The sequence below is a fragment of the Canis aureus genome, chromosome 6 (assembly GCF_053574225.1).
Source record: "Canis aureus isolate CA01 chromosome 6, VMU_Caureus_v.1.0, whole genome shotgun sequence".
NCBI classification, from domain to species: Eukaryota; Metazoa; Chordata; class Mammalia; order Carnivora; family Canidae; genus Canis; species Canis aureus.
Genome location: NC_135616.1, coordinates 23,331,800 through 23,345,432, shown reverse-complemented (window position 1 = coordinate 23,345,432; position 13,633 = coordinate 23,331,800). Strand labels below are relative to the sequence as shown.

Genomic DNA, 13,633 nt, shown 5'->3' with positions numbered 1-13,633 from the left:
GCCACCCAGGACCCCTGGACAAGTTTCTTGAGAGCTGTAGAGAAAATTGAAAAAGATTTTAAGATGTGTCCCTTAAATGTCCAGGCCAACTGTGTTAAATTGAGATAAAACACATTTTGACAGATTCTTTATTGATTGAATAAATAAAAGTGGAAATGCTGACATTCCATAGTGTTGGTAATTGTTAAGTAGCCATATTACTAATTCCATCAAATATTGCATTCATTACTTTTGAGGTTACTGCCAAGAAAGGTAACATTTTTGTGCTTTGTCTTAGGCTTATGTAGTAGAAGATAGTAAGCAGCTTATTTTGGAAGGTCAGCATCATATTCTTCTTCGTACCATAGGAAAAGAAGCCTTTTCATGTCCTCAGAAACAGGTAATAACAGTTTTCTTTGGGTCTTCTTGTGAACTGTGGAGTTTTTGATTGATAGGTTTTTTGGGTTTTGGAAGGGATCTGGTTTGTGCAGCCTTTTATATTGAGATTTGAGTGGGGAGTTGGTGGCAAATAATTAAAATGAGAAATGAACATAAATTAAAATTTATTAGCATCTTGTAAAAGTATTAAGATGCACTTGTGATCTTGAGGTTTCTAATAAATATTCTATATTAAATCTAGAATTCATAGTTATAAAAAGAATTGATTTGCTTGAGAGGAAGGGAAACATGCCCAGACCTCCAGGAAGGCAGAGCATAAAATGTAAAGGATGGCCGGTGGAGAGGTACAGCAGCTGGTAATAGTGTTTAATGTCTTTTCTCATAAAACACTATTTTATTTTAGTAAAAAGTTCCCATAGGATGTATAAACAAAGTTTAAGCACATCCAGTAATTTAAGCAGTGGCCTTGTATTGTTTATAAATAATGGATCTTACTTTTAAGCTTTTCTCATTATTTTTGAAAGCTTTCATTTTGCAATTTTCAAACTTGCAGAAAAGCTGCAAGATTAGCATAAAAGACTCTCATAGTTTTCACCAGTGGTTAGCATTTTACCTTTGCTTTATGATTTTTTCTCTATTTATGTACACATTGATTTTTATTTTCTTAATCATTCCCAAGTAATTATTCCCAAGTAAATTGCAGATGTCCTTCTCCTCTGTCCTCATTTTCCTAAGAATAAGGACAGTCTCTTACATAATCACTAAATTCAGGAACTTTAACACTGATACAGTACTCATTTATAGTCCATATTCAAATGTCATCAGAGGTCTCCGTTATATTCTTGTAACAATTATTTTTTCCTAACCAGTATCCAGTTCAGGATCATGCATTACATTTACTTGTCAGGTCTCTGTAGTCTCTTTTAATCTGGAACAGTTTCTGAGCCTTGATCTGTCAATATGTCACTGACATCTTTGAAGAGCATGGGGCATTTATTTTAATGTAGAATAATACCTCTTTGGGCTTTCCTTGTGTTTCCTCATGATTAGATTAAGATCATGCATTTTTGGCAGAAATACTACAGAATTAATGTTATGTCCTTGCCAGTATATTATATCAAAAAGCACTTGATGTTAATTTGTTTCATTACCAGTGCTGGATCATTTGATTAAGGTGGTATGCACCATATTTGTCTACAGTAAAGTTCTGTTTTTCCTTTCCTTTTCTAATAAGTAATTTGTGGGAGATAATTTGGACCTATGTAATAAATGTCTGATTTCTTATCAGACCTAGGTCCACTAGTTTTAGCATCCATTGGCAATTCTACATCTTGAATCAGTTTTTACTTCAGTAGTTACAAATGGTAATATTCCATTAGGTTTAATGAATATATCAAATTTAACCCCATATCTTTTTCTTTTTTAAAAACTTGGTTGTTTTTGCCTTTGATTAATACAGAAGTCCCAAGTTCTAGTTGTATAGTTATAAGTTTTTGATAATTTGGAACCTCTCAAACATTGGCAGAAATAGTATTTAGAAAATGAAAAAGTGATTGCTATATAAAATTTATTCTTGTTGTATTTTCATTTTACATACCATGAATGGCATATCCATTTTACATATTACATATGTATTTACAATATGTAATTACATTATTTACATAAATATTATAAATTATAGTTACAAAATTACAATATTTACATAAATATTTCCTTTGAAATATTTTTGCACCTTTGAAATATTTTTTATTCTCTTTATATGATTAACTGATCTTGGGATATAAGGCAGTTTCATAATACTGTGAATGATAGATTTGGAGCCCAAAGACTTTCAGATTGTTGACCAAATTACTTGTACAACTTGATGAACTTTAGCTTACTACTCACTTAGAAGACAAAGGTAATAGTTCATTAGTCCTTGCCTCTCTTGTGGTAGAACTATCATAAGGTATGAATCAGAAGCTTATTGTCAAATCACTGGACAAATATTTAGCACTGGTTATGAAAATACTTTTCGCTACTCTTAAGCTGGGAGAAGGGAAACTCTTAAATATTCTCTCAATAAATTAGCTCAGGCTTTTGGTATCCTTTTAAGGCCCTTGTTCGTGTGTTTTCCTCCTAATAAGTGGCATATGGAAATTTATTTATAATTTAGAAGTCTCAACAGCTTCTTTTTTTTACATTTAGAATATATTAAACAATAATACATTCTTTGAACTTTCTCTTAAAGTGTAAGATAAATACAGAATAGTTGAATAGCTTATTGAATTTCATGAATTGAAGAACACTCCAGTATAACCAGGACCCGGATCATGAAATAGAACAGAACTAGCACCCTAGAAGTTCTGCTTCTGTTCTTCTTCTTTCCTTCAAAGTAAACCTCTAGTTACTTTTCTCTGACTTAGAAATCAAAAACAAATTTAGTTCTTGCTTTTATAGCTGTATAGATCAGGGATCAGCAAACTTTTTCTGAGAATAATCAGATGGTAATATGTTAGGCTGTGCTGGTTACTCATCTCTGTTGTTGGAGTCCAAAAGCAGCCATAGATAGTATGTAAACAAATGGATATGGCTATTTCAATAAAACTTTCTTTACAAAAACAGATAACAGGCTGGATTTGGCCCCTGGGACTATAGTTTGCCAATCCCTAGTGCAGAGCAAAATCCCAACTAGGCTAGCATGGAATTAAAAATAAAAAATCAGAACTTTCCTGGATGGTAAAAAAAAAAAATGGAGTAAAAATGATTTAAAAAGATAATAGTAGAAAGGGGATGATATTCTCTGTTTTCCTTTAGGTGATAATGATACCTACTGAAATCTTTACCGTGTGCCTGACACTGGCTATCTTGAGACTTCTAGATGCATGTTAACCTTCAGTTAGTACAGATGAAATGCTGTCATCTCTAAAACACAGCAGTCTATTGACAAAGTGAAATTTTAAGGCAATTTTAGTTCTTCAACTATTAAAGCAGGTGCTATATAATTAATTCAGTGTCTGTGACTTAAGTACTAAGTAATAAGGAATTTTACCAAATGAGAACCACAGCAGATTTTGAATACCTTATCCAAGATCATAGAGTTAGTATGTGAAGTTCCTAGAATTCAAATCTAACTCCAGCACATAAGGAATGAATAAATGATTCTGATCCTAGATTCTTTATCCTAAATTGTATCACTGATGAATCTGTTAGTTTAACAGCAGAAAAAGTATTGTATTGTTTGTGCTTTCCTTTGTCTCAACTGGTTTTAACTTATTTTGTTTGTATATGCCATATTTTAACAAGATGTTTTTATTGTCATATATTTTTTTTCTTTTCTCAGGAGCCACCAGAAATGGAACTATTAAAATTTTTCAGGCCAGAAAACACTACAGTTCCTTTAAGACCATCAGTAGAGCAGCTTTCTAATCTCATTAAAACGAGTCTTCACTATCCAGAATCATTCAATCATCCATTTCATCAAAAAAGGTCTGAGGCTTATTTTTGTTAAGATTTTTCTACAATGCATGTGTGCGCACACTTGCACATACTCTTATTTATTTAACAATGGAATTAACCCAAATAATAGAAGAAATTTAGAATAATATTGAGTGTATGGAAATTGCTCTTAAGTAATTTACCCTTTACTACAATTACTGTGTATTGGAGCTCTGGTTAGAGATGGATATTGTATTCGACACCTCAGTTGCCGATAGTTTCCTTTTGGTGAGCAGGTTTATCATTAAGTCAGAAACAAGGAAAAAATATTGTATCATTTTGTTTTTGTTTTAGACACATACTAAATGTAAGAAATGACTATAGACTCATCAAACAGTCCAAATTTAGACAGCACTATTAAGATTTACTAAGTGCTAAAATTCTTGGGGAATAATGTTCAGTAAACCCTTGAACATGCAGTTCAAACTATATGGGTCTGTTTCTACATGATCTTTTTTGATAAATACAATACTATAAATGTATTTTCTCTTAAGGATTTTTTATTTTTTATTATTATTTTTACTAGAAGACTTCAATCCCACTTTTAATAATGGAATATCCAGATAAAAATTAATAAACAGCTGACATAAAGAACATTATAGACCAAATATACCTATCAGACATGTTCAGGAGATTGAATCCAACAACAGAAGAAAATGCATTCTTCTCAAGTGTACACAGAACATTCTTAAGAATTTTCTTAATAACATTTTCTTTTCTCCAGCTTACCTTATTTTAAGAATATAGTATATAATTCATATAACATACCAAATATGTGTTATTTGACAGTTTATGTTATTGGTAAGGCTTTGAGTCAACTGTAAGCTGTAAGTAGTTAAGTTTCTGGGTAGTCAAAAGGAATACACAGATTTTTCGCTATGTAGGGGTTGGCACCCCTAACTCCTGTGTTGTTCAAGGGGCATCTATCTATATTTGTAATTTTGGTAAGTAGCTTGATTACATAAACTTAAGATTCTAAAAATAAAAAAGTCCTAAGTCAGATGACACTTCAAAAAATTGCTGGTTTGCAGCAATAAGAAAAGATGGAAAGAAGTCTCTTAGCACCACTCTGTAAGTGATAATTGAAGGTATGAATTTTGGTGAAAAGTCTACCCTACATAAGGGTGGGGTAGGGTGGGATAGAACAAGAAGAGAACAGTGACCTGCAGAACAATGACATCTGAGAAAAGAGTTAAAGGAAAAGGAATACACAAAGAATACTAGTTGAGAGGTAATTAGAAGACCAATGAGGAGAAAGCGTTATCTCAAAAGTTGAGAGAGAACAGTTCAAAGAGAGAAAAATAATATAAATGTTTAAGATGCTGCAGAAATGTCAAGCAGTAAATGGACCAAAACATTATTTATTGGATCTGACAATAAGAGACCATTGATGGTTTCTTAGAAGAATGTTACTATGCAATGGGAGTGGAATCAGAATATAATAGGTTTAGGAGAGATTGGGAGGTAGTTAAATAAAGTGTAATCTACAAGTATAGACCACTCTTTCAGGAAGCTGGGCTATTAACAGAGATCCCAGAATATCTATTCAGTATTGTTTTCTTACTAGGTAGGATATGGATGTGTTTATGGTCCTGAAGGAGATGATGGGATACAGGGAGAATAACAGAATCCTTAATAGGTGGAAAGATACACCAAAGAATGACAGGTTTAGCTTTGTACTTGCTATTGAAACAGGGACAGAAGAAGGTAGGGAGAAATTTTAACATGTTCACACATTATGGAGTGCCTCCATTTTGGGTATGTTTCTAGGAGCAAGGTTAACTACACAAAGTAATATAGGAGGTAAGAGAATAAAGGATAGAACATTTTTGAGAAGTGAGATTTAAGGCTAACTTCTGAGAGGAATGAGAAGAAACTGGCTAAGAACACATTGCTAGGCAAAATTAAGACCTTGACAGAGAGTTAACATCAGACTTACTTACTTACTTACTTAATTTATTTTTAAGATTTTATTTATTCATGAGCAACACAGAGAGGCAGAGAGAGAGGCAGAGACACAGGCAGAGGGAGAAGCAGGCTCCATGAAGGGAGCCCGACAGGGACTCAATCCCTGGTCCCCAGGATCACACCCTGGGCTGCAGGCGGCGCTAAACCGCTGCGCCACCGGGACTGCCCCATCAGACATATTTAAAAAGTAACTTAAATGGTACTCACCACATTTAAACCTTTTCATTGTTAAATATAACACACAGAAAAGTGCTCAAAAACAAAAATATTTGACCATGGTGATTTTTTTCTCCACAAAGTTAACACCCAAATAACCACATCTATTTAGGAAATAGAATATTGCAAGCATCAAGAAGCCCCCTGTGTATTCCTTCCCAGTCACTACCCCATGAACCCGCAATATTGATAGTTGCTGCTTTGCTTAATTTTTCTAAATACATATATCTATAGTTTGATTTTTGTGGGGCATTTTTTGAACTTCTTATAAGTGGAATTATAGAGTATATTCTTTTTATGTCCAGCATCTTTCACTCAATATTATGTTAGTAATTTCCAACTATTACATAAAACAGGATTTTCATTGCCACGTGAATGTTTCAACATACCAGAACAGTTTATCTGTTTATCTACTTTACTACTGATGGACTTCTGGATTGTTTTCATACTTGATTTCTTTTGAATTCTGTGAATAATCTTGTGTATAATCTCCGGGTGTATGTGTGCTTGCCTCTTTTTTTTTTTTTTAATTTTTATTTATTTATGATAGTCACAGAGAGAGAGAGGCACAGACACAGGCAGAGGGAGAAGCAGGCTCCATGCACTGGGAGCCTGATGTGGGATTCCATCCCGGGTCTCCAGGATCGAGCCCAAGAGCTAGGTACAGCTAGGTACATGCACCGGGAGCCTGATGTGGGATTCGATCCCGGGTCTCCAAAGGCAGGCGCCAAACCGCTGCGCCACCCAGGGATCCCTTTTTTTTTTTGGTATTTAGGAATTTCTCCAAAGTAGTCTAACCAACTTGGACATCCCACTAGCAGTATATGGGAATTCCCTTTGTTCCATGTCAGATTTTAAAAATTTTAACCATTTAAGTTATTTATAAAATCCTTTTTGTCCAGGTCTTAATGTTCTAATTTGCAGCCATAGGTGAGGGAAAAAATTTTTGTTTTATCCCTGTTGAACCTGTCTTGACATCTTGTACTTTTCATGGGTAGTTTTAATTCCCTGATGTTTCATTTTAAACCTATTGTTTTACTTTGTCTCTCTTTATTGGACCTGTTCTTTATGTACTTCCTGAATATCTTCGATTCCACAGTGCTTCTTTTTAACCTTAGTAGTTAAAGCTTTGGCTATGCCTTAGAGACAAGGATTAAATATCCTTGGAATTTTCCACATGATTCTATTGGAGTTAAAAAGCATCATAGAATCTAGGCAGTGCAGGGTAGTATGTGAAGCAGGGCAGGTTTGATCAAGCTAAAGTAGAGTAGTGGGTTAAAAATAAAACCACAATTAAATAAAACTGTGCATGGAAGTATGTGAAAACAAGACAGGTTAGATAAGGATCAATAAAATGTGGCAGTTTTTTTCCAACCCTCCTGGCTGCACATTAGAATTACCTGGAGAATTTTTGAAAATCCCAGTGCTCAATGCCAGTTAAAGCAGAATCTCTGGGAATAGGACCCAGGCATCTGTATTTTTTAAATGTCCTCATCTGATACCAGCATGCATCCATATCAGTCATTATTGCCACAGTAATGTTTTAAAACAAACCACTCCAGAATTCAGTAGCCTACAAGGTATTCTTGCACTCATGGACGTGCAGGTCAACTACCATTTAGCTTGAAGCTCATCTCCAAGCTTTGGGTTGGTTGGGTTGCTGTCTGCACCACATATATATTGGGCTCAGTCCAAATGAGCAGCAGCTACTTGGATATGTTCTTCTCATGGCATATCTCTCTCGAGTACAAATGTGAACCATATTGTAATAGCACACTTATGGCTTCTGTTGACATCAAAGACATTAATATTCCATCGGCTAATTAGCCTCACCTTCACAGTCAACAAGGATGATTCACAGTCCCCCAATAGGAAGGGTGAGGGGAGTGCTAAACAGTAATTTTAGTTACACTACAGTTACCATGAGTGAGAAACACTGAAATTGAGGGCCAAAGTGATTGGTCATCCTAGTGAAACTAAGATTAGAAGTATAATTGAGTGAGAGAGCTGGCAAGATGGAAGATAGTTGTTAAGAGAGTGGAGTGGCAGAGTATTATTGCAGAGGTAGCTGTTTTAGGTGACTAAAAATTATCCCTATATGGTCATGGAAAGTAGGCAGTTGAGTTGTGTATAGTACTGAATTTGGGAAGGTGTTGAATGAGTTAAGACAGTAAAGTTGTCCACATGATGACAAGTCTCTTAGGATTAAAAAGAAGAAAGCAAATTCATGCTGAAGCTTTTAATAATTTAAGCCAATAGCTGATATGGAAGAGAAGCCTAGAGCAGTGTCTCTCATCTAGGTGGTATGCCGCTGCTTCACAGATTTATAAGATGAATGGGTGTTGGGAGGTGAAACAGACTCTTCCCTCATCTTTACCTAGGATATTTCAAAATACTCCTCCTTTCCCGTTTCCCCAGAGAATCTGCTGTACTGAGTTACTGTTGGTGGTTTAGTATGTCAGTATGAGGACATAAAAAAAAGATAAAAACTGTGGAGTAGTTTATGACAAAAAATGGATGTTTTGACAGAAGAGATAGGAAGAAGAAATCATCAAGAAGTGGCATTGAGAACTACATTAATGATACACTCTGACCGAAGCTGTGGAAGACTTTGGAAGAAAAACAGTACCTATTGTTGAGAGGGCTATGGAGAAAGCTGTGTACTCAGCCAAATTTCAGTTAAAGTAAGACTAGAAACATAAAGAGAAGAGATTGAAGACCTTTAGGGGAGTGTTCCTTCATGTAAACAGAAAGGCAGGAGGGAATGGGACAGTAAAAGGTTTGACTACAGCAGTAGCACCCAGGCCTTACAGGAATTAGAATATGAGAAATAGGGGCACCTGGGCAGCTCAGTGGTTGAGCGTTGGCCTTTAGCTCAGGTTGTGATCCCGGGGCCCTGGGGTCGAGTCCTGCATCAGTCTCCTCACAGGGAACCTGCTTCTCTCTCTGCCTATGTCTGCTTCTCTCTGTGTCTCTCTCATGAGTAAGTAAATCTTTAAAAAAAAAAAAAAAATGAGAAAGAATATATGGCCAGTGATAACAAAATGTGAAACATAATGAGTTTAGCTGTCATAGCTTTCAAAATAAGAAGTCATATTAGACATTGTTTATGGAGCTTTTGGACCTGTGCTAGGCAGTATTCTCAGCACTTTAGCATATTTGATCTTACCTAATCATCATAACGAGCCCATTTGTTCCTGTTTTACAGTTGAGAAAACCAAGGTACAGAATTGTTGAGCTCATTTTTGAACTATAACTGTAGAACCCAGGCCTTTAATAATGCTAAACTTGGTGGCAGGGGGATAGTTGTCAGCAGTTTGGTCTCTAGGTACTCTGTGTGGCTGATCAGATCAGCATTTTTGAAAGACTGTTGTATAAAGTGGTTTTTAAAATGTGGTCTCCAACCAGTAGCCTTAGCATTGTCTGGGAACTTGTTAAAGTGCAAATCCTTGAGCCATACCCCCAACCTCCTGAACCAGAACTGGGAGTGGGGCCCAGCAGTCTTTTTTTAACCTACCCACCAGGTGATACTGATGCTTGTTCAAGTGTGAGAAGCACAGTATGAGCAACACCCCATGTAAAGAATGGATTGCAGCCGGGCACTAATCGAGAGGCTGTTGTAGTATACCAAGAGACAAGATACCTTAAACTAGTAAGGAAAATGAAGATCAAGTGAATTAATCAGGTTCCAGAGATGTGTGGGAGAAAGAATTGACAGAAATTTGTGAAGAATAATAGAAAACTAGGAATGGGGACTTGGCGAGGCAGTAACTCCGTTCCCAAGTAGGAAGCAGCACTTAGTATAGTGTCCAAGGTTTACTGGGGCGGATGCGGGGGTGGGGGTGGGGTGCTGACCACTGACACAGGGTCAGCACCGCCTGAGGAGGAGAAGGAATGAACTTAATGAGTTTGGTTTGGGGCTAGGAAACAGCCAGATGTTCACATTTCTAGAGGCATTTAGATAAGGCGTGGAGAATTTGGCATTTGAGGATCAAAAAATTCCTGAGGTTTTGCTTTGTGTTACAAATTATGCGACTGGAATTAACCAAAAAGGTGCTTCAGACTGAAAACCTACTCAATAGTCTTGATTGCTTTCCTTTCCTTGTGAGAAGTTTGATTTGTGGGGGAGGTAAGGGCATAGCACCAGCACAAGTGAAGGACATGTTTTTGATTTATCTGAGCTTTTTGGTTAGGAGAAATCTGTTATTTGCAGTCTTGTTTGGAAAACATTTGTCAGTAAGAGGATATACCATTTCTGAAAGCATAAAATACATTGAGCATATTTTTAGTCATTTTGTGTGCACTTATAAGGTTACCATATTTTATTTTTTACTATCTCTTTATTCTTTGTATTTATACAATAAAATATTAACATGTAACCAGGCTTCTTTTGTGCCTAGGTTATGTTTATTTTTTATGTTCTTGATTTAAAATCTGTACCAGTCTTTTCATACGTCTTCCTCTGTCATCGCCTGTCCATTCTTTGCTTAATAATGCTTTAGTAATCTATTAATTACAAAGCGATATCAGAAACTGAATTACCTGAGCAAATGTGTCCACTTAAAAAGGTTTTCCTCATAATTTGTTGTATAGGATTAGTTTTAGTTTCTAAAATAGTTTCTAGAAGTAAAATCTTTGGTAGAAAAGCAAATGTCAATCAAGGTCAAATTCTCAAAGTAATTTTCAAGAAACATAAAGAGAACAGGATTAGTTGTTGGCATTTTCAGAATTTATTTTTACTTCATTGATCTTTCCTGGTTGCAGTTATTTATGTTATAAACTTTTGTTTTTCATTTTGAGAAATAATTACCAAGAAACACTTTGGTTGTTTTTTAAGAGTAGCTCTAATAAATGGAAACAAAATGACTTTGTGGATGTGTGTGTTCTGGTATTTAACATTCAGGCATTGTTGGAACATGTTTTTCTTCTTAATTACACAAATACTGTGTCTTGAATAATTTTGGAACTCAGTTTTTTCCTTTCTTGAATCTGATTGTTTTTAAGGATCTTGTTTAGGTATTTGTGAGTGTTATTTTCAAGAAAGTTGATTTAAAAAATAAAATGACAGCTTAACCTCTCTATTTTCCTTCCACAGTCTTTGTTTGGTACCAGTCACCCTTTTACTATCCAATTGTTCTAAGGCTGATGTTGATGTAATAGTTGATCTTCGGCATAAAACAACAAGGTAAAGATTCACTTAGTGCAAGATTATTTTTTAGTTTAGGATTTATTTAAGAACAGTTTAATATTTTGAGTTATGCCTATAAGGACTTAACACAGAGGAAGTTTACTCAGATGTGCCCTGGATTTGTGTTTGACGTAACAGAAGTGTTACAGAAGAATTACTGCAGATTGTCTCAGCATTACAGCAGTGACGGAGTGACAAGCAATTTCCAAAAGCAACAGATTGTTTTGATCAGAGACAAATTTTTTGTAAAGTTTGTTGGTGATGGAAAATCAAGTTTGCAACAGAAGTTTTTTTAAAGGGTTTTTTTAAAATTATTAAATAATTAAAAAAATATAAGTCCATACTCCCATATCTGATATCTCAAGAGCTAGATGCTTTTTGGAATGCAGAAATTTTTGGATTTTTAGAAAATTCATATGAAGTATACACAGATTATTATTGTATAACACCCCAGATAGGAACTGGGTCAGCTCTCTGGAGTCCAGACATGTTCTATGTATGATTATGTGTGTCATAAATTCACTAATGCCTTACTGGTAGATAATAGGTTGCTCTCCATTTTTCAGCATTATAAACAGTTTTAGTATTATAAACATTCCTGTATACAAGTTTATTTTTAGGTACGGATAACCAGTTGGTTAAAAGCTGAGGTTTGAAATCAGGTTCCATCATTTACTAGCTGCTATTGTGAGCATTAATTGAGATAACACTTATGGCTAGAACATAGTAACTGTTAACAAATGTTAGCTATTATAGCACTAGTAATACTAGCTATTGCCATTATTGTTGTTATTAATAAATAGTTGGCTTTATGAACTAGTTTCTAGAAGTAAAATCGCTAGATGAATGTGTTACTGGGACTTCAGGAAAAAATTTGTAAAGAAAAAAACCCCTCCAACTTACTGTTTTCTTTCTCCCACATAGTCCAGAAGCATTGGAAATCCATGGGTCATTTACATGGCTTGGACAAACACAATATAAACTTCAGCTTAAAAGCCAGGAGATTCACAGTTTGCAGCTGAAAGCATGCTTTGTTCATACAGGTGTTTATAACCTTGGAACGCCTAGAGTATTTGCCAAGTTATCGGACCAAGTTACAGTGTTTGAAACAAGTCAGCAGAACTCCATGCCTGCCCTGATCATCATCAATAATGTGTGACAACTTGCACATTTGTACTGATATCCACAAGAATCAGTTTTATTTTACTGAATGAGTTTTAACAGCAGTATTTGAAATACCTAACTTGTTATGGAGGTTGGTGTTGGATTGCTGCAAAATACTTTCGACTTGTCAGTGTGTTGATGATGCAAAGCACGTGGGACTGAGAATACTTATTCTTTTTTTGTATTTCTTTAAACCCTGGTAATAATTTACATGCTCATAATACAGAATTTCAACATATCCATGCACCTTATTAAGCCCTGTCTTAAAAACCAATGTCTAAGTCTGCTGTTACAACTTATTGATGGTATATGAATATAACAGATGATTCTGAGGAGAGAAAGGCCTTGTTGGCAATACTCCTGTTAAGCCATTAGTCTATAAATTCCAGCTTTACTGTGAAGTTCTATAGAGTGTTAAATACAAATTTTCCTGTCTTGCTTCACACAATTCTCTAAAATCAGTTTTGAACTTTGGTTATAGAGTCTTCATACTTCAGTATCTGGTGGTTCCTATGGCTTATACATAACTTTGTAAAAAGAAAATTTTTTCTGATGCTTTGAATATAGTTTTGAAAGGAGTTTGACTTTTTTTCCCCTCATTCATCTCAGCATAGGGTGCACTATTTCACAATATGAAATTTTTTGTCATTTAAATTATCATATTCTTTATTATGTAACTTTAACAATTGAGTTGATCTGTTTAAAATATAAATCTACTCAAGTTAATTAAAAATAAGCTTTTCAAAAATGTATTATATTTATAACAAATGTAAATAGAATAAAGACATGCTATTCACTGTATAGACTTATGAGATGCTTTTTTTTTAAATTCAGAGGACTTAATATATTCTTTATCTAAAACAAATACCAACAATATTAATTATAGCAGGCCAAACCAATTTCCTGAGATAGCTTTGTTTGCAAACATGAAGTGCAGCCTTTGTTCCTGCATTCCTTGGTGGCCTTGTTTTACATGAGCAAATGAATTTTGTCTTTAAACATGTCCTGTCTGATGCCCAGTTACAAATCTGGATAATTGTTTTATATTCTAGGAGAAAGGAAGATCATGCTTACTGAACTGTTGAAAAAAACCACATTGCAGGGGTGCCCGGGTGGCTCGGTTGGTTAAGGGTCTGCTGTCGGCTCAGGTCATGATCTCAGGGTTCTGGGATTGAGTTCTGCATTGGGCTCACTGCTTGGTGAGGGGTCTGCTTCTCCCGCTACCCCTCCCTACTGCTCATG

General features: G+C 35.1%; 1 protein-coding gene across 9 annotated transcripts in view; it reads left to right on the top strand.

Moving 5' to 3' along the window:
• The window catches only part of TRAPPC8 (trafficking protein particle complex subunit 8), an 87,720-nt gene extending 74,528 nt beyond the window's left edge, over positions 1–13,192 (top strand). For all 9 annotated transcript variants that reach the window (XM_077900361.1, XM_077900359.1, XM_077900360.1 and 6 more), the window contains 4 exons: positions 278–379; positions 3,701–3,846; positions 11,135–11,224; positions 12,152–13,192. In XM_077900361.1, coding sequence (XP_077756487.1) covers positions 278–379; positions 3,701–3,846; positions 11,135–11,224; positions 12,152–12,386 — 573 coding nt within the window. In that variant the 3' untranslated portion in view covers positions 12,387–13,192. The remainder of the gene's footprint in view (positions 1–277; positions 380–3,700; positions 3,847–11,134; positions 11,225–12,151) is intronic.
• Positions 13,193–13,633: the final 441 nt, after the last annotated feature.